At 42.2% G+C, this 21,827-nt stretch overlaps 1 protein-coding gene across 13 annotated transcripts in view; it reads right to left on the reverse strand.

The window, feature by feature from the left end:
- Positions 1–21,827, reverse strand: part of PTPRT (protein tyrosine phosphatase, receptor type T) — a 436,407-nt gene that overhangs the window by 255,301 nt on the left and 159,279 nt on the right. For all 13 annotated transcript variants that reach the window (XM_027883323.1, XM_027883322.1, XM_027883316.1 and 10 more), the window contains exons 3-6: positions 11,603–11,874; positions 6,255–6,336; positions 2,956–3,071; positions 85–259 (exon numbers count right to left, since the gene is read on the reverse strand). In XM_027883323.1, the coding sequence (XP_027739124.1) occupies positions 85–259; positions 2,956–3,071; positions 6,255–6,336; positions 11,603–11,874 (645 nt within the window). The remainder of the gene's footprint in view (positions 1–84; positions 260–2,955; positions 3,072–6,254; positions 6,337–11,602; positions 11,875–21,827) is intronic.

Below are 21,827 nucleotides of genomic sequence, written 5' to 3' on the forward strand. Positions count from 1 at the left end.
GAACATCAATTTTTTTTTATACAGAGCTGTCATCTGGGAGGAAACACTCCTCTTGCATCGAGCTGCTGTTTTAGGGCAACCTACCTTTCACTATTAGCTCTGCATAATTGGACACTCCAGACCCCCCGTCGGAGCGGATGACACAGCGGTACTTGCTGATGCTGCGCTGGGAGGTGTCGGCCACGCTCACGGTGGCCGAGAAGCGCCGGTGGTTGACCACTCGAGTGACCATCAGGGCCGTGTCCCTTCCATTCCACTGCTGCAAGGGCAGAGAAAAATAGCCCAAGTTAGGAAGACACTCGGGTTATGCATTTATGCATCCACGTTTAACTCGGTCTGTGTGACACTTAACGCTGCGCAGACCTTCGTGCTCGCGCTGACAGGAGGGATTTTGTACAGGCACAGTTTTTTTGTTGACAGCAACACCCCTGAGAAGTGCACAGGGTTCTGTATATTCTTACACATATGTGAGGGTGGGGAGGCCCTGGCACAGGTTGCCCAGAGAAGCTGTGGCTGCCCCATCCCTGGCAGTGTCCAAGGCCAGGTTGGACAGGCTTGGAGCCACCTGGGATAGTGGAAAGGTGTCCCTGCCATTTGGGATGACCTCTAAGACCTCTTCCAACCCAGAGCATTCTGTGATTCTATTTTAATAATTTTTGAAACATATTTGGGCATTTGACGTGTTGTAGGGATATGAAGATGGTGAAGGGAAAACCATACGGTCATTTTGTTTGTTCTTCCTGGAGAAGAGAAGACTGAGGTCAGACACCATCAGGGTCTGCAGTTTCCTCCCAAGGACAGCTCCAATCTCTGCTCCCTCTGAGCAGTGACAGCACCCAGGGAATGGCCTGGAGCTGTGTCAGGGCAGGTTTTGGTTGGACCTCAGGAAAAGGTTCTTCCCCCAGAGGGTGGTTGGCACTGAACAGGCTCCCCAGGGCAGTGGGCACAGCCCCAAGGCTGCCAGAGCTCCAGGAGGGTTTGGACAACGCTCTGAGGGACAGGGTGGGATTGCTGGGGTGTCTGTGCAGGGCCAGGGGTTGGACTGGATGATCCTTTTGGGTGTCTTCCATCTCAGGATATTCTGTGACTCTGTGATTAATGACTCCAAAGGCTGCAGAGTGACAGCTCTGACTGTGCAATTCCACACAGTGTAATTAGAGGCCCAGCATGGATATGAAAACACAACAACTGAAGGCTTTGTGTACACCTGGGAAAACACTACAAATGAACAGATTCTATAAACTTGGCATTTTCAGATGTAAAACTTTGATTCTGGACCAATTTAAATAAATTGGCTGGATGAACAGACATCCTTGTAAGTCCAGCATTCCTCAATAAACCTCTCTACCAATGCCAGACTATACTATTCCAATTGGAAAAGGGACAGATGAAGAATTAGCTAGGAATAGTTCTCCACAGCATAAATATGTCAGCTTTCTCACTAGTCTAGTTTATTGGGAATTTCAAAGGAAAGCACACCACTGTTTTCCTTTTTTCCAGTAATCAGGTTTTGGTGGTGTTTCCAAGGATATTTTCATTAAATATTGCAGTTTTAGAGAATGGAAAACAGGTTTCCATTAACAACAATAATGATTTCTTTCCAAAACTCTGCTTCTCAGAGCGAAAGATTTATACTGTTCCAGGTCAGAACTGTTTTTACACACATCTCATCATAACCGAGGAAAGATTTCACTGAAAGAACTCAAAAAAAAGAAAAAAAATATAAAGAATAAGCCAAAAATGTGGCTCCATAAATGCTAGAAGTACACAATAGGTAAAGAAATTTCAGTTAAAACTGTGATTTTTAGTAGAACAGCTGTGATGAGAGCACAGTTACTGACTGTAATATCATTTTTACATAATGCCAACTACATTTCCCACTAACTTAAGCCTTTTCTCCAGTGCTGCTTTTAATTTTTGTGATTGGGTAAACCAATTCCTCTATTTAAACTAGATTTGAAAATGCTATTTTATAAATTTATTAGAACGTCTGAAGTCAATTATAAGGTCTGATAAAATCTGTTAACTATCTGATTACAAAGGCCCTTCCTCTCTTGTCTCAGATGTCACAAACACTGATCAGACCCTCAGTCACATCTGCCCAAGTGTTCTGAAATTTTATGTTGGCCCAACATTCAGCCAGAGAATCCTCTTGACTTGCCTGACATATTAAGCAATTTAAGAATTCAACTATTTTAAAAACTTCTGGAATGGTAATGCTGGGGGAGTCCCCATATCAGAGCACTTCCAATTCTGTCCTTCACTGGGAAACACACACTCCACGAGTTGATGGATGTTCAGGTTGGTGTCTGTTCCATTTCTAACTCTGAAAATGAATTCTCAAGGTTGTTCCTGCGCCCACCTGAAGAGCAGGAGCCAGACTTTCAAGTCCAACCAGTTGGTTGAAAATAAGACACCCAGAGGGGGAGTGTTTTGTTCTTTTAGTGAGTGACTAAAATAATCTGCTGTTAATGCAGGCAAGGGAAATTTGGAGCAAGAAACGCAGTGGGTACAAACTGGGTTTGCCTGTTTTCACTATCCAGGTAAGTGATCCCAGACCTTAAAGCAGGTTTTCCTCTTACCATATTGTCACTGACTCTGGGCTAACAACCTTCCTAGAGGGTGAGAGGAAAGCTGATTGCATAACAAGAGAAGAGCTGCTCAACTTATTCTGTCTGCTCTGCTTTATGACTGTTTAGAGGTGCATGGGCACTTGTTTGAAACCAGAATTTTGCAGTCACTGGCCATTTTTGCCATTTTCTGTATCATGACTTTGTACTTTGTCACCTTAAACTCTCACCCAGAAATGATTTAAGGCAGTTCTCAAAGGGTCTCAATGAAAAGATTTTGCCCCACCACCCAGTCTTTCTCTACCAAACTTATTTTACTTGCAAAATCTTTAATAAAACCAAATCAAAGAGGAAAAAAACACCCCAAAAGAGGTCATTACTTTACCTGGAGCCAGAGCTTGTCATGCTGGGACCATTTCCCCCCAGCAATGCACTGGAACGTCGCGTTCTGTCCCACGTTCACCTCCACGTTCTGGAGCCGCAGGAAATGAGGTGCTTTTCCTGACAAAAGAGGCAAAGTATGGCAAGGGTAGAGCAAGGCAGCAACTGGCTGTGTTACACCAACCCAGACAGAAACACTCAGCAAGGCATCAGGGCTGTCCTTGACAACGTGTTTTTGTGAAATAAATCTGTCCTTCAGCGTTTAACTATTCCCTGCAGAGAGAGGTGGGAGATGGATCTGAGGGAGGATGGCCTAAGGGATCTTAGAGAGCCCTGGCACATCTAAAAACCCAGATTTGGATCAAATCACAAGTTCATGGTCATTGGCACAATTTCTTATTGCTTGCTATAAAGAGTGATTGAGTAATTTCTTTTCTTCAGAAAACTGTGTTTCTAAAAAGGTCAAAGAAAAAAATCAAATGCTTCTGTGCTTGTCAAGCATGACTGGCCCAAACCACATTTTCACAAGGGTCTTTCATCCTTTTTATTTTATTGACTATCAAATACGTCCTAGACCTTTAGAATAATGCATCATTAATATCAAATCAGATATGAAATGAAATATTCATATAACTGACAGCACTGTATCACTAGTTTAGTTGAAGATCACTGATATCAGTGTTTTGCTGTTACTAAATTCAGCATTAGTTCAAAATTAAACCAGTGACATTAAAATGCAGACATGTAATTTGTTCACAAAGGAACCAGATCAGAGGATTATCTCTTTGACTAAATACCAGGCTCAGTTACATCTCTAATTTAAATTACAAAAACATAAACAAGATTACAGGAGTGAGTTTGACACCTTTAAGTGAACTTAGTTCTTGCCAGGCTTCAGAAGGTCTGTGCACCATTTGAAAACTTTTAGTAGGACACACAGAACAGCCTTGCAAGCCTATAAAGGTCGGAGTTTTTCAACTTCATCTTTGCATTTTTTAGTATCATTAGACGCTGATGAAATACAGAATTTCAGAGGATATTCCAACCTGTCTCCTTCTGCTGGAATCAGAGAGCTTGAAATGAATGTGGCCACCTGGGGCTGTGCACGAGGCTTGACATACAACTATTTGTGTACTACAGACACATGAACACAGAACACGTGTCTGTACATCATGTCAAAGATGTTTATCTCCCTCTGTGTCCCCTTCACCACACGCTCAGTTTGCTGACAGCTCCTGAAGGACAGCGACTCTGTACCATCCTGCTTTCTGGGCACTGGGAATTTGCATCAAGGTTTACTGGGAAACTACCTGTGGGTGACAGAACGTTCTACAGGGAAGCCTCAGGCTAATTTTAGGAATTTCTGCCTGCAGTCTGCAGTGGGCAGCTCTAAGGCAGCTCAAAATACAAGAGTGAAGTCACACCAATCCCAAAATCCTGGTCCTGAGGTCTGCCCAGCTTCTGGAGCATGGGGCTGTCCTGTGATGGCAGGGGCTCGTGCACAGAGTCAACGAGCTTTTAGTATAATGAAAGTGGATATTCCAGTGCATCCCTTCACAGGACAAAGGGAGGAACAAAGGCAACAGCGGTAACACATTTATTTTTCCCTGTTACTGTGTCATTAGGGGCATTTCCCTGTTTTTGTTTGGTATGGGGGCTGCACTGTCACCTGGGAAGGTAAAGCAGAGACGAAGAAATAAGAGCAATGATTTCAGTAACCTCCAGGGTCATCGGGAGCTTCACGGTCCCTGTGTTCTGATTTATAACAACTGTAAAACGAGCCTGAGGGGCAAAGCCTGTACAAGGCAATGCAGCACGTGGGTGACATTTACCCTGGTGACTGTCACTGCTGAACGACTAAAGCAACACTGAGAATAAAACAGGAGAAGCATTTACAGGGACTGAAGAGAACCTGCAGCTTGTAATGACCTCTGTGTGCTGCAGCTTGCAAACGGACTAAAAAAATCCAAACAAAACAACCCTGTTTGAATCATTTTGGTGTTGACTCTCCAAAAGTGCCCTTAATTTTGAAGAAGGACCTGAATATACTTGGAGAAATAGGTTATTCAAAATCAGTGTACTTAATTAAGTGTAACACAGCATCCTGCCTAACTTTTTAAAATCCCATCACTTCCTTGTCGAGGCTTTGCCCCCACCCCGTGGTTTGTTCTGTGGCCTCTTCCCCAGTAAATGGATCAGCCATCACCCAGCAGGCTGTGAAGGCACACAGACCATTTGGGGATTTGTCTGGATGCTGCCAGTTATCAGCAACATCTGGTTAATACAGACTGTAAGTATTTCTTAATGAAGCAAATGCACCCAAAGGCCTGAGCAACAAGCACATGGTAAATACAAATATAATTTACTTAAACAGCAATTAAGCATCCTGCAGTTATCAAAAATGTCCTGTTAAACTTGAGCAGAACCATGTCTGTCACATTGAATGGCAGCTGTTCTTTGACATTCTGATTGCAGGAAAACCAGTTGATTTCACTCCACCAATATGATCCACGATTTTTTTTTGGTGAGCAGCTGTCACTGGTTTACTGAAACCATAAGCCAGTGAGAGGGGCTGTAAACAAAACATCTTTACAATAAAGTGTCTATTATATACACAATATAGACAAAGTCCTCAAGCCACAAAGAAACCAAACAAGTTCAGATTCAAAGACAGGGCCTCAAGACTTCTTTGAATGCAACAAATAACTAAATAAATTTAAACTCATTGTTGCAGCTGCAATAGAAGAAACACATTTATGTTTCTGCAGCTGCAATAGAAGAAACACCGACATTTATGAGCAACTTAATGAACCTGCATTAGTTTCTACTCCTTTGCAAGCCCACTGTCTGAGTAAGATTTATTTTAATATCCTTATGGGGGTGCTGCCTGGGTTTAACATTTGTTGAGAGAGACTGACCTTTGGGACAGGCCCTTTGCCAAGGGAACAATGAAACAATTTGGTGGTTCTTTTCTTAAGTTAACCACGCAGGTCAGTACAAGAACCTTTTTTTTAGATTGTTTTCTGCAGCAAAGTGATTCAAAAATAATAAAACCCATCAGTTTTATGTGTTGCTAACAAGACAGGAAGAGAGAATTCCACAGAAGTCCCGGCTCTAGCTGGAGACTGGGAGACTTTTGCACTGCCAGCATATTTGGGTAATTATGCAAGTCTGAGCGTCTTTAGGGGTCTTGGAGGGATACAAGACATTTTAGTGCTGACCCAACTGGGTAAATCACTCCTTCAGACTGCAAACCCTGGCACATAACACATCAGTACAGTTAAAAAAACCAGGAGTGCTCACTGCATGGATGGGCGAGAACTCTGACTTCATCCACAGCGATGTACCCGGGGTGTCCTTTCAAAGACACCGATTCAAATATCACCTGAAACACAAAAGAAAGAAAAAAAAAAACTTCCTTAAAAAGAACACCTACATTAGTCATTTCACCATATTCTGCTCTTATTCCAATGTCTGAGTCATTCAAGGCATTTAATCATTATTAACAAAGGGATGCTAGGGCAATTCAGTCTGTACATACAATGCAACTCTGGTGTGGAAAACAAAAATTCAGAGCAGCAGTCATTAGGATCAGGGATAACTGAGTGAGTCTCAGATTTGGAAAAGCAAAAGGTATATACACACACACCTATATTCACTTTAAGCATCAGTCTAAGAACACTCAGTGGATAATCACTTGATATCCTGTTCTTGGAAAATTGGAGAAAGTTGTACATGGATAGAATTCTCTTACTGAATCAGTAACTGTGCCTGGATTCTGCTGGAGAAAATCTTGCTTGGACATGCAGGCCCTTGCAGGATTAGAAAGCAACTTATGAGCAAAGGACGACACTGGATTCCAGTTACTGGACTGAAATAAGATTCTCCCTGATATAATAAGTTGTTTCTGCCTTTTCCTGGGTTGAATATCATGATCTGAGAAGGAATATTCTTAAAAACCACATGTAGCATTTCACTACATTAATGGTACACTAACTAGCCTTTTTTTCATTATTTATATATCTGGGTAATGAGGGCATTCCACTAATTTGGGTCTGAAAAGACAGATGCTCAATCACAGATGAACAAAAATATCGTTCCGCCCTGTGGGTTTGTGATTTTTACCTGGAAAGTTGCCCTGAAGTATCCTGGATATACAGGAGTGCAGGGAAAAAACCAACAAAACAACCAACCTATAAAACTGATGAAGAGATCATTAAATCTGATTTAATTGCTGCCCTCCTCGAGGGAGGCAGTGGAGGGGAAGGCGCTGATCTCACTCTGGTGACCAGAGACAGGAGGACACAGGGAAATGGAACAAAGCTGAGTCAGTCCAGGCTGGACATCAGGGAAAGGTCCTTCTCTGGGAGGGAGGTCTGTCCCTGGGACAGGCTCCCCAGGGAAGTGGTCACAGCACCAGGCCTGTCAGAGCTCATGGGGCATCTGAAGGACACTCTCAATCACATGGTTGGGTTTTTGGTAGACCTGTGAGGAGCAGGGAGTTGGACTCCGTGATCCTTATGGATCCCTTCCAATCTGAATCGTGCTATGAGTCTGCAAGGAATGGGAAGCTTAGAAATGTTAAACTGCAACAGAAAAAAGAAAATTGCAGGCTGATTATTTAGCATCATGTCAATTCTACCTCTCAAATTAGTGATTCTCTTCCCCAAGGAAGGAAGTGCTGTCCTTTAATATGTTAAAAACATGAATGGGTGGAGATGTAATGGATTCTGTCCTTGCATTTGAAAGGGATATTCCCAGTTTAATTCCATCTTACTGAAGCAATGTTCACACTGTACTGAAGGGCTCATTTTTGCACCAGTATAAGGTTTTCAAGGGCAGAGTTAATTAACACACACAGCTGGCACAGCTACTGCCATCAGAGCAGTGTTCTAGAGCAGCTCCTCGTTCCAGAGGAGAAAGGATTTCAGTAATTTGTGACTTCCAAAATTCACTACCAGAACACAAAGTTAACTGCTTAAAACCAGCTTTCAACACTTATTTTCATTTTAAATAAAAGCTGGCATTTCCAGTCTGTCACTGTTCAGCTGCTTCTTCGTCTCCTTATCAGAAGGTTTAATAAAGTAGGAGGTTCAGCTGCTGAAATGCTGCTCACTGCAAGCCCTGGCTCTGAATATAGACCAGTATGTCCTTCCTAAGTGCAGAATTGCTGTTAATAATTTCCAGAGCATAATTCCTACTCATGATTCCATAACTAAGATCTGCTCCCCTGATTCAAAACACAGCTAGATGTGAGATCTCCTGAAATATATTCATGATAAAAAAAAACAAACACAAAAACCCCCAAACAAACAAACAAAACCCCCCAAAACAAAGTAAAAACCAAAACCAAACAAACAAACAAGACATGATAAAAACAGGTAGAATACAAAAATGAACTGGCAAAGATACAAAGCAAGAAAAGTTCAAAGTATAACAACCTGTAAAAACAAAGTTCTACTCCAGAGGAGACTGGACAACAAGGAGACTGGTTGTCCAAGGAGCACTAGGAAGCAGCAAGTCTCTGGAAGATATCATCTATCAACAAGTGTTTTGTGTTATCAAGGTCCTTGATAGGCTTTTTAGGGACCATATAAAATAACAGTGTAAAAGAGGAGCCCTTGGTATGGAAATCATAATTACTTTAGAAATTAAATGTCATTTGTGATAAAAATTACACTCACAGGGAAGGTCGTGCAAGGCACTACTGCAACTCCCTTCAGGCATGAATTAAAGGGCAACATTAGAGCTACAAAAATCTTATTTTCGTTTTGCATTTGTGAGAAGCCAAAAGCCACAATAAACTGATTTTCAATTTCCTGCAAGCCAAAAAACTTGGGATGAAAGCTACTCCAAGGCACTGGCATCAGCTAGTAGTGTGTGGCAAGAGTAGGCACTGATAGAAGAGAACTGTGTTTGGTTAATTCCCAATATGTCCAGGGTCTTTAATACAGCACAATGTAATTTAATCCAGTAACAACAGTCAGCCTCCAAAAAAATCCATGTATGCTGGTGCAAAATCCACTGAGGAGGGGGTTGCTCCAAATTCAAGCAATATTGTTTGACTATTTTATTCTTTGTTCTGTGTCACACTCAGGTATTATTGTTGCTTCCCAGTGCAAACTTCCACACTGTTTGTTTTTTCTATGTTTTGCAGCATCCCTATCAAATTGAGAAGCATGGAAGCATCCAGGCATTCCTAAAAACAGGGAACCGAGACCCAACATGAGGAAAAGGCAGGAATAAATGCTTATGGGGCCTGTCTCTGCACATTTCACACTGAGCATCGCTCATGACCTTTTAAATTCAGCTGGAAATGCAGCAGAGTGGTTGAGACAGACATTTAACAATGCCTTGCATTTAAGGAACTTCTCAGATATTAATAAAGATGAAAAAAAACAAGCTTTACTATTAAAGAAAACATCTTTAAATGCTCCTGAGAACTGCAAATACAAAGCCATTTCCTGTTTCCTTCCCAATAAACAGCCCCACATTTCAGCGCTGTGATTTACCCACAATGTCTGTGTTAGCAGCTCATCTGGTGTGGTACAACAGTTTTCTCCAGGCCTGGATCAATAACATTCCTTGCTATACATCAAAAAAAAAAAAAAACCCACACCTCCTGGCAGGCTCTAGTGCTGCCCTTGGTGCATTCTGGGACTAAGTTCATCCTCGTGGCGAGCAGTAATTCAAGATTACAAGTATTACCTTTCTCCAAGAACTATTAACAGCTTTTTCTCGCTCCACTAAAAACATTTGCAGGCTGGGAATCCAAGAGCGAGTAACTCCAGGGTAGGCATGATAAATCTCCACCACTCCCTCCCCACACAGTTCTATCTCAGCAGCGTTTTTGCAGCCAGATGACTCCTATGACCCCTTCCAAGGAACTGCCAGACCTAAAACATGACCTCTGGCAAATGGCTTGGGTAAGTTTTCCACCAGTCACATCTCCAAAGCTCCAAGCACTCGTTGAAGCCCCAGAGCCAGGGCAGAGAGCTCCGGATTTTTTTTTTTTTTTCCTGTCTGAATTTTTGATGCACATCACAATTCAGGATGGTGAGGTTTCTGTGCATTAAGAGTATAATCCACATTTTGCTTGATGCAGACTTCAGTATTTAGGAAAAAGGCTGTTTTTTCCCATGTTACTCAGTGCTTTCAAAACACAGAACATGCCTTCAGGCCTCTTGCAGACAAAGAGTTCTCCAGGACTGCAATTTTCATTCAAAGCTGACAGATAAATGGCAAATGTGAGGGTGGGGAGGCCCTGGCACAGGTTGCCCAGAGAAGCTGTGGCTGCCCCAGCCCTGGAAGTGTCCAAGGCCAGGTTGGATGGGGCTTGGAGCAACCTGGGCTATTGAAGGGTGTCCCCACCCGTGGCAGGGGGTGGAATGAGATGACCTTTGAGGTCTCTTCCAACCCAAACCACCCTGGGATTTTATTAAATAACACTCTACTGGCACATCCCAGATCCTGAGTGTGAAATGAGACACTCCTCAGGCAGTAACACACCCAAGCTTTTGTTGTCCTGCCACCTCTGGACTCCTTTAGCAAGAAGTGTTACTTCAGGCTGCCAAATACTGATCATTTTTCCTCTTCATTATTGCAAGCTTGAAGTTCTCTTTGCTCTTTATTTTTATTTTTCTTTAAAACCTTGATTAAACGTAGAAGCTCACAGGACTGCAGATCATCAACAAGACAGTTTATAAAATCAGGGACTGAAGACAGATCAGTCTCCTAGACCCCCAGAACAGTGGGACAGATCTCACGTTGTAAAAGCCACACTTAAGGAATGACAATACATGTATAAACAGAAGGAAACATCACTCTGACTCACCAAAAAGTCAAAAGGAAGCCCCTTGCATTTTCCAGGAAGGAGCTACTCCTGGGCAGTTACTTTTGCCTTCCAAACTGCTCATTTTTGTGCTGCAGTGGAAAATTCTTGTTTGATTTAAAGGATTTTTTTTCTTTACCCACGGAAAGCAAACTTGACCTGCAAAAGGACTTGTAAAAGACCTAAGTGAGGCTCAGGAAGCCTCACTATTGATATATCTGAGAGCAGGATCCCCCTTAGTGCGAGATCAGACTGGTTTTTCCAGGTTTTTCAAGCACTGATTACGTGGGTGAAAGATCATTTCTGCCACCTCTGCGGAGCAGCTCCGAGGAAGCAAATTCTGGTGCATGCCCAGGTTCCTGTTAATTCAGATGGAGCAGAAGCTCTTCAGTGCGTGCCTTCAGAACGGGGACAAGTTGTGCACTGCCCTTAAAACACCACTCTGCACACATTGGCATCTCTTCATCCCTTCCTCTCATGGATTTATGCAAAGTACAGTTACACATCTAGAAACTTAGTTGTATTTACAGTTACAGAGGGCTGTGGAAAGTGCCAATAAAAAGTTGATTTACGTGCCCATTCTATCATGAAAAGGGGGGGTTTAACTTGTTAATAATTTGGCTCTCATCCATCACTCTGTGACCTGACAACAACTAAAGAGAAAGGGTGAAGTGGGAAGAAGTATGTCAAGATATAACCACTACACATGAATTTACTTGGACGAGAAAAAGTCAGGGAGGTGAGAGCAGACTTCCAAAATCCCTCTGGCTAGCAACAGACATTCGAAGGCAAGAGAGAGAAAAACATTACAAACACATACCTGATAAAAATGTGGCCAGAAGGTACTGATGGCCAGCTCTGCCTTCACCCATCCCTCCGTCACGACTCCCGAGACATTCCATATGGGATTGCCCTGGGGGCCCCCGTTCACCTTCACGTAGACGTTGAGGGAGCCGGGGCTGGAACGGTCTCTGCTGGACAAATAATAGTGGAAGTCGATGCAGTGGGTGTCGTTTTCCTTCAGTGTGGGCAGCAGCAGGTGGGCTTTCTGCCCTGATGCTCGCCCAGAGCTGTTCACCATCATGAAGGAGCCTGCAGGGGGAGAGCAAAAGGAGAAGAAAAAGTGGGTTTGCTTGGCTTTTTCAACTCTAAACAGCCCCATTTTAAAACTCAGCGATTCCCTCAGAAGCCACGAAACACAACGTTCATCTGAAGAACCCAAACCAGCTGTTTGATGCACGTTGTTAGGCAACAGAATGAAAGGATATTAAAATTGCAGGGTATATAAACCAGTGGGTTCAGGGCCAACTAGAACCACTTTAAGTGAGTTCCCTTAAAAAATCAAAATAAAAGTACTGTTTAGCTTGTATTCTTTGAGCACCTTGTGATAAAACAGTCACTCCAAACAAAAGCCCATTCCCACTTCAAGCAGCAACAAGGTTCTCTTACTGTATACAGCACCTGAAAAGCATATTTAGTACAAGGTAACAAGTGACAGGATGAGAGGAAATGGCCTCAAGTTGCACCGGAGGAGGTTTGGATGGGACATTAGGAAAAATTTCTTCATGGAAAGGGTTGTAAAGCACTAGAATGGACTGTCCAAGGAAGTGGTGGAGTCCCACCTCTAGAAGTGTTCAAAAATTGTGTTGACATGCCACTGGAGGGCATGGTTTAGTGGTGAACATGGTGTTACTGGGACTTGACAATCTTTAAAAGTCTTTTCCAGATTTAATAATTCTATGATTTAATACGAAAACTACAACAACAGGCAAAATTCTCAGCTGACATTTGCCCACAAGCCCCTGCCCACTTCATGCCAATTCTACACCTGTGAACCCTGGCACTTGAAACTTTTGAAGGCTGTGTTGAGAAAACCGCGATTTTCAGAGCCCAGACAAGCGAGGCTTGTAGGCAGAACAGCAAAATCTCGACTTGTCATAACGCAACACGCCAATTATTCTTGTAGGAGGGAAGGCAGGCTGAATTTAGGGAGGGGAATATATAGTAAGGCAATTTATGAGTTTGTTCACCTGGAATCTTGCATCATATTAACCACGGCAACTTGATGTTGAACTCACACTCTGATTCATCAGGCAGTTATTTTATAGCACATCGTGCCTCGACTCATCTCCTCGCAGATGCATCAAGGTGACAAATGTTGGCAATAAGGGAGAACATTATCAGAGTTATTTGACTCAGTTCTGTTTAAAGGATCTCCTTTATGTGGGCATAGACACTCACACTCAGAAAAAGATGGAGAAAACACCGAGACACCGGGGCTGGGAGGGAAAATCTGACTGTCAGCAGCCAGGAATGAGAATTTTTAATCAAGCACAGCCCTCTTGACACTCTCAGTTCTGATGCTGCTGCCAAGGCAATGCTACAAATGTATTTCTCTGCTGGCCTCTTGCAGTTCACAGAAGACTTGAAAAGTCCTGTCTCACTTCTGACCTATTGACTTTCCCTATTCCCCATCGTAGCAGGGTGATCACACAAACATTTGGATCAATTCTGTGCAGTGAACAGTCATATATTTTAAATTTATAACAGGCATGAGCAACTTTCTCTCACGAAAAAGGTTTTGTTTTTTTTTCCCCCGGTGTTTATATGATATACATGCATTTTGTAAAGGACTGACAAGCACAGATGCAGAAGGAAGTCAATCTTTAAAAAAAAAAAAAAAAAGGAAAAAGGAAAAAAAAATCATACACTCTAAAGAAAATTCAAGTACAATATGCACAGCTGGGAAAGAGGCTCTACAAGAAACAGGAAAATTTATAGGCAAGATGGTCTCTGGCAATTCTGTCCTTCATTTTGATATGCTGAGAACCAAAATGGCCCAAATTCCGAGTTTATATTTTTTGAGGAACGTAAGAGCTGAATCCAAACTTTTCAGTTTCCCCCTAATAATCAGGATCCTGACAAATGTCCAATGCTGGTGTAATCCTGCTCCCTGTTAGCCACAAAATCCTCTTCTTCAGCACGTACCATATACAGACTATTCTTAAAATTCTACCCGTATAAACTAGACTTTTGAGAAGCTGAAATTTGAGTTCTGTTTGTATGACCTGAGACAATAAGATATCAGAAAGCACAACTGCCAGCAGGCTTGGAGAGGCAACAGCTTGAAAACCTGACACAGCCAGGTTTGGTAAAAGGCTGATTGTGACACTTCCACAAGCGCTGGAGCCAGGCTGGGAGAGCTGGGGATGGTCACCTGGAGAAGAAAAGACTCCAGGGAGACCTGAGAGCTCCTTCCAGGGCCTAAATGGGCTCCAGGAGAGCTGGAGAGGGACTGGGGACAGGGGATGGAGGGACAGGACAAGGGGAATGGCTTTAAACTGAAGGATGGTTGGTTTAGATTGGATATTGGGAAGGAATTGTTCCCTGTGAGGGTGGGCAGGCCCTGGCACAGGTTGCCCAGAGAAGCTGTGGCTGCCCCATCCCTGGAAGTGTCCAAGGCCAGGTTGGACGGGGCTTGGAGCACCCTGGGCTGGTGGAAGGTGTCCCTGCTCATGGCAGGGGGAGGGACTGGATGAGCTTTAAGGTCCTTTCCAAAGCAAACCATTCTGGGATTCCGTAATCTCTGTCAATACATGGCCTGTCTCATCTTCCCGTAAAAATAAAGCAGGACTAGCTGCAAGAACCACTCTTCCCTAGAGAATTTGGGAGAAAAGATTGTAAAAACTGCTGAGTAAGGGTTGCATGGCCTAGAGGGGCACAGCACCCACACAGTTTTTGACCAAGTGCCTCCTACAGTGCACAGGAACCCAGAAAAATGGGGTTTTACACCATAATTGACTGGATCATGTGGCACAGCATTCCACTTCTGGGCATCTTTCTCAACTCTTCTCTTTTTAATTCGAATAATATGTAGATTATCCTACCCTAAAGAGCTACTCAGAACCTGTACTGTGTCTAACACAATACAGTCCTGAGCTGCACTGGGGGAGGTGAGTGTTTCAGTGACAGAAAAAGTTAGGGAGTGTTTCACTTTTACAGGCTCATATATAAAAATAACGAGCTTTCCTCTGGGAGAAAAAAAAAAATCAGCTTTTATAAAAAGTTCCAAGCAATAATTACGATTTTATTTTTGCCACCCACCAAAAATGAATCACAATCTCTTAGCAGTGACAACAGCCTTTTGTGCAACTGCTGACAATTCTGGGGAGAGTGTGGAGCCTGAATCCAGCACTGACAACACCAGCAAGTAAAGTACCCATCCACCAAAAAGCACTTAGTAAAATAATTAGTTGCTAAAAAATAGCCTTACAAACAATTGTCACGGGCAAATTATTCACAGTTTCCTATTTATAGCATATGATTTTTTTTTAATGCAACACTTCTAGAGGCACAGGAGGAAACAGTAAAAGAACTGTGACTGTCTCAAGAAAAGTCCTGATAAGAGGCATGATTTTATATGACAATGGAAAAGACAAAAAACTTCCACTTATAGTTCCATGTCTGTCACAGAAAAGTACTCACTCTGGGTTTAAATGAGTTTGTCACCTACTGACTGTACCACAGGCCTTGTTTCTGCAGAGACCTGGTGTGGCAGCTCCCACCACAAACCCTTCCCGTGGTTAGTCCAGGCACGGCCCACACCAGAGGACCACACAGAACCACCTCCAGCCTGGCCATGCAGGGGAGGAAAACTTGGGAGTTCCATCGGGACAATCACTGATGCTGGATGCAAGGATATGCTGACCTAGAAAATTCAGCTGTGAATAAATTATACCCTGTAAATTGGCCTCCAAATATACACATTTTCATTTGCCTTTTCACAGAGTGAACTTGAGCAGGATTCCTGCCCTCTGGGACCTTCACAAAGTTGCTCTGAAGGCTCCAAGATCCACTATCCCATTAAAAATATCCATGTCCAGTGGAGCTTGTCTGGGCAGGATCCACCACTTAGGAGCAGAGGAGACATCATAAAAACAGCTCCCAATAGGAAAAAAATAAAACCAAACCAAACTAAACTGTCCTTTTAAAAACAAATGTGGTTTTCCTTATTATCCTTAATAAAAATTGACATATTGTGATTCAGACTCTGACAGCCTTCTTTAGGTTGAGCACAGAATTGAAGCTGATGGGACTTATTCCCAATTTATAGGCCTGTATGTGCAAATAAAAGAGATACAATCTGGCCTGGCACCAACAAATCACTTTTCACATTCTCCACTTATACAAAGAGCTGGGGAATGAATTAACATGCCACAAAGGGAAATTATTGATCAAGAGATGACTGAAAGCCTCCTAAATGTCTCCAGGCAAGAATCTGAATGAAACAAAAGATATCTTGGGGAAGCTCCTATTTAGAGCTTTGCATGTCCAGTTGGGAAAAACAGTAGCAGAAGAAACAAAAATATCATTTAGCCTCGCTGTTTTGTTTACTTCCATCCAGAAAAGTTCAAATGTCAAAGTCAACACTGAACTGAAAAAAATTAGTTTGGAGGGGGAGAAAAGCTTATCCACGCTGTGTAAAAGTTATTCTCTACGTTTACTGGATACAGAAGCATAAGCTCATTAAAACAAATTGAATATCAGGTCAATTAAACTTGGTGCTCTCAGATCAACAAGTTAGATTAATTAATATCTCGCTGGTTTTACCCTGAATAACTAAAAATGAACGTGTTATGCTCAGATGAGTCAGAAGGACGGAGGACGGGAAGACGGTAAATAAATTCCTTTTCAAAAACCCGCTCCAGCAGCAGCAACATAAAACTCCACTCTCTCCTAGTTATTAAACATAGCACCGAAAATTGGGGGATTAAACCACGAAGTGCTCTCTAGCTGGCCATAAATTTCAATTTTTCCCCTGCTTGGAGCATAATGACGCCTTGATAAGCGTCCTATTATTGATGCATCTGCAACATATCCCGTCTTTCTGGAGCTGAAGCGCTGCTCTGTAGCAGATGGTGGCCATTGTGTTTACACATCAGCACTTTATGATTGCGTTCCCTCACGTCTGCAGTAAAAAGAAAGCTGTAATTGAGTTTTTAATGGCTTTGCACATTGTTCATTAACATTACATGAGTGTGTTCTGACAAATGACAGCTGAGGAAACGTCATCACCCAGCAGACCTCGGCTGGGGCTGTTTCGCTGCTGTTTGAGAAGTGAAATTACAGCAACCATTAAAGGCTGAATGTAAACTTGAAAAGAAAGCTGTCAAAATGCTCAACTGCAAAATGAGACTTCGAAAACATTCAAAGCCAGACTCAGGCACACAATGATTTCTTTAAACAGCAAGCTTCCCCCCACCCTCAACATAAAGAAATGGATTTTCCATCAGGTGCACGAGCATGTTTTTAGACTCAGTTTTGCTTGTTGCCAAAGAACAACCCTATCTCCAAGAAAATAAGTCTGACACCTGTCCTTGTAGAACAGAGCAACATGGACTAATCTGGGTTGAAGGGGCCTCAGGTCAAGCCCCTGCTCAAAGCAGGGTCAGCTGTGAGCTTACCACTGAGTCTTCCAAACCTCCCAGGGGGACTGCCCATCCTCTGTGGAAAACCTGCTCCATTGCTTGACTGCCCTCAGAATTTTTCTTTATAGTCCAATATAATCAAATATAATCCAAAACCTCTCATTCCAGTTTCCCTTTGGCTCTCATCCTCCAGGCACCCACTGCAGTAAAGATTCTAAGGTGAATATTCCTGATAATCTCCTGGTAGGTAGGAATGGATCTGGGAGGTGTGATTTCCCTTTGTAGGGGTGCTTTGACCCTTTCCCAGTGTTTCATCCCCAATGGACTGGGATTAGGGTCAGAGCCAGCTCACTATCCTGTACCCTGACCTGGAAGCCCTTAATCACAGGTATTCCTACAGAAGGACAGGTCAAAGCACAGACCCCTCTGCCAGCCAGGCAACCTTTCCTAGGAAAGTTTCCACTGACTGCTTTTGCACAGTTTTTGGTAAAGGACATATTTGTAATACTGCAAAGTCAATCTGCATGTCACAGAACAGATACTGAAAACTATCTGTGCTAAGTGTGAAAAAACAGGTTTAAGGACAATATAAGAAGAAGTCCATCTACCTCAACACTTGGTTTCCAGCAGTGACAAAGTGGCCACTCTAAGCAGAACGCAAGAATCAGGGCACTGTGAAGCAGAATTTACCATTTCAAGTTTCTGGCAGTCAGCAATATCAAGACTTTTAAGGTCAAAGCTCCATCTATCCCTGTCATTGATTAGCTACACACTGATGATCTTCACATCATCTTTCTTGAGTCAGTCTGGGGTAAGACTCTGTCAACAAGCTCTAGAGTTTAATTATACATTATGCTGGATAAAATAAGTTAATATTTCTATGCACTTGCCTTAAGCTACTGTCACTTAATCTGTGGTTCCTATTTTATGAAAATTTATGATTGCCTACCTGCTCAACACTTCCCACTTTTTTATATCCCTATTCATGTATAACAAGGGAACAAGGCTCAGAAATCTCTTTCCCTGACTGATGTACTACAGATATCAACATTTGTATAAACTCAGAATTAAACAAGGTGTATCTCATAACCATATCCCTTTTCCAAGTATGAGGACAAAATCAGACCCATGGGTTTTATTTCTCAAATGTGAGTCATACTGAATTAATCTACTAGTGAAATAAAAAGAGTTTGATTCACAGACAAATATGAATATAAATGGCAAGTTGAGTTCGTATCATTCATGAGCACAATTCATTCACTTGGGAAATTGTTGGATAACAGGGAAGTATTTTTTAAAGAGACAGTCTACCATTTGTAAAGAGCTTTTCTTCTGGAAATTAATGTCATGAAAAGAACTGTGGGGGGATTTTTGGTACGAAAAATCTCAGAAAAAGACTGATGCCATATTTCTTCAGTCACTGCAAATATTTGCTTTAATTATTTAGAGAAAGTGAAGACTGTGGCATAAACACTTCACCAATCCTTCCTGGGAGATGAGGTGTGTGACAAAAGCAGGTCTGGTTTGCTCATTTCCAAAATATCCTTGGGAGGGGACAAGTTTGCAACTCTCTTACTTTATATATAAACCCAAATAATTATAGAACAAGACTCAGAATTAGGAAAACCAAGTTTCCCACGGGTTCATAACTGCCAGCTGCAGATTTTTGCCTTGATTCCACTCAATTCCAGTGGCATCCAGACACTGCTGCCTGTAGAATACATGTAGTTTGTTATCAAACTGCACTCCTTTTACAGATCTTTTCCAAAATCTGAATAGTGGTGACCCACAGACATTGCAAGATGATCCCAACCCAGGAATGGCCTCCAGCCAAGTAACAGCTGCCCTTTATCCACCCCTGATGTAAATGCTGAAGCAAGATACTGCATCATCTGCATCCCAGATGGGAAATATTAAACCCCTGAGAGAAGAAAAAAGACAAAAAAATATAATTGATTACACAGAAAGAAAAAAAAAATCACATTTTAGCAGCTTGCTGGGGGATCAGGAGTCACCAAACCCTCTTCAACTACAAAATCCAGATGAGAAGTGATCAAATGACTGATAAACCAACAAGTGCCTAATTAGCAGAGGGCTTTAAGGAGGATAATGGGATTGCTGGAGGGGGCTGTGGAGCAGGGAGCTGGGAAGGAGCCTATTTGTTAATGGCATGCTCTTTTCACCTTGCAAGAGTATTTAAATCACCAACTGAAAACAGCTCCTCCCCTGCTGTTGTTAAAAAGCATTTTTATAATGTAACTTCACCACTGCTCTGCAGTTACAGTCATGTGGCAACTGTTCTGCAAACCACAGAATCCCAGAATGGTTTGGGTTGGAAGGGAATGTAAAGATCATCTCCTTCCACCTCCTGCCGTGGGCAGGACACCTTCCACTAGCTCAGCTTGCTCCAAACCCTATCCAACCCGGCCTTGAGCACCTCCAGGGATGGGCTATCCTTCCATGACATGTATCTCATCCTCATCTCTAGGCTCCACTGTTATTTCCAGAATTTTCTCCCCACATTTCATAAACTTTTCATTAACAAAAGTCCAATTGCTGAAAGCCTGGGTTCACTGAGGAGCAAAAAACTGTATGTGCTGTAGAATCAGAAACAATTCTATAAATCTCAACAGTGACAAACTTTTTAATAGATTCATTGCCAGCATTCAGAGTTGCTAAGGTCACTGCAGTAGTATCCCTCACCAGTGTCCTTATTCCATTATTTATAAACATGGTATGAATTGTTTGGCAGTGCTATTATAAAAAGAAAAAGGTCCATTAGCACTGGAGCCACAACAGTCTATCAAGTAAAGCCATCTTATAATAATAAACAAACAATTCTCTGTAAACAATAGACAAGAATTCTCTGCAAATTTAATTATCTTTGTTACATCATTTTTCAAAACTGATGAAAATGTAAACTAAACCCTGGAAACTGTTTATTTGCTTTTTAATTCCAGCAGCCTGGCAACTACTTATCCTACCAATCACTATCCTACCACTTCGGTAAAACACAGGCAATTGATTTAAACACTTAATAATGTTTAGGTTATTAAATGGGCAAATTAAAAAAAAAAAAAAAGGGGGGGAATGGCCATAATTTAACATAATATCTTTGTTTATAGACATCACAAATCTCGTTCTTAGCACCCAAGAGCTTTATTACAGCTGAGCCTTGAAAGTGAAGGCCCCCAGAAATGAGTTGTAGGGACACAAGTCAGCCTTTGCTCAGAGCCTCACACACAAACGCTGTTCAAGAAGGCTCAGCATTCAGCTGAACACCAAATCTGACCTCACATGATTTAACTTGTGGCATAATCTGCTGCCAAATGCACCTTTCTCTCATGGAAACGGCAGTACTTCAGTAAGTCTCAATAAACACCCTCTGAAAAATTCGCATCAAAAATTTAGGTTCAAGATACGTAACTGTGAAATGGTTTGGGTTGGAAGGGACCTTAGAGGTCATCTCATTCCACCCCCTGCCATGGGCAGGAATACCCTCCACTAGCCCAGGTTGCTCCAAGCCCCGTCCAAGCTGGCCTTGGACACTTGCAGGGATGGGGCAGCCACAGCTTCTCTGGGCAACCTGTGCCAGTAATGAGCATAATTTATATTAAGATGCTAAATAACTCTCTTAGGATGAAATAACAACAATAAAGGAGCGTTCAGAGATAGGGATCAGCAAAGACTTTCTCAAAAAAGTAATTGCTACTTATTCTGCAGCCCTCAGCTTCGTATCCAAAGACGGCACTTATTTTAAAAATTAAATTCTGTATCCTATTAAAACACAATGGTTAAAAATACAAATCTCTTCAAGCAGGTAGATATAGACTCAAAGAAAATGTGTTTTAGATTGGTGAATATAAGCAACTCAGTAATTAAGTTACTGCATCTCCACCATTGCAACATGAGCTCCTCAGAGGGGGCAGCAAGACTAAGTCAAAAAAAGTCTGCTGTTCCTTATTATAAAAACTGTCAGCAGAAACATGATTTGAGATGCCTAAATGTACATGACACGCACAAAATCAAGATTAAAACCTCTGTTTTCAAATGCTCTCTTTCCCGTTAATGTCTGATATCTGTAATGGTCAAAAGACATGAAAAAAAAAAACCTAATAACCCATGATTATCCTCACAGACTGTTGTGCATTATCCCCATACAATGGCTGATCAATTAAGCCATTACAAACTCAACAACAGTCTTTTTCCAGGACAGCCTTTGTTCTCAACTTCTATTTTGTGTTGACCTTATTTTCCAACTCCGACTTTTCTTTGAACGCATCCTTTTATTTTCACCTAATTCTCTCCTCTAGCAACATTTTAAAAGCTAAAAGACTACAAACTGCATTCTGCCTTCCTCTCCCTTCCCAAGGACGCAGCAGATTGCTCCATGCAGCCTCGTTCGTGAGGGTTGTGTGGATGGATGGCTCCAGGTTCATAACAAGGCTTGATTTATTTTGGTTTGATTTGGCTGCCCTAAATCCACATTACCAGGTGGTTGTCCTGGTGTTGCTCAGGGTTCTCAGCACTGGCCTACTGGGTTTAAAAAAGTCCTGCTGTGTCTCCAACGCCTTGCGAGACCATCAGCCAAGACAGCTCTTACTAAGTTAATAAACT

Source organism: Empidonax traillii, unplaced genomic scaffold, assembly GCF_003031625.1.
Source record: "Empidonax traillii isolate 1590-97213 ecotype Southwest subspecies unplaced genomic scaffold, ASM303162v1 scaffold124:size1682992, whole genome shotgun sequence".
NCBI classification, from domain to species: domain Eukaryota; kingdom Metazoa; phylum Chordata; class Aves; order Passeriformes; family Tyrannidae; genus Empidonax; species Empidonax traillii.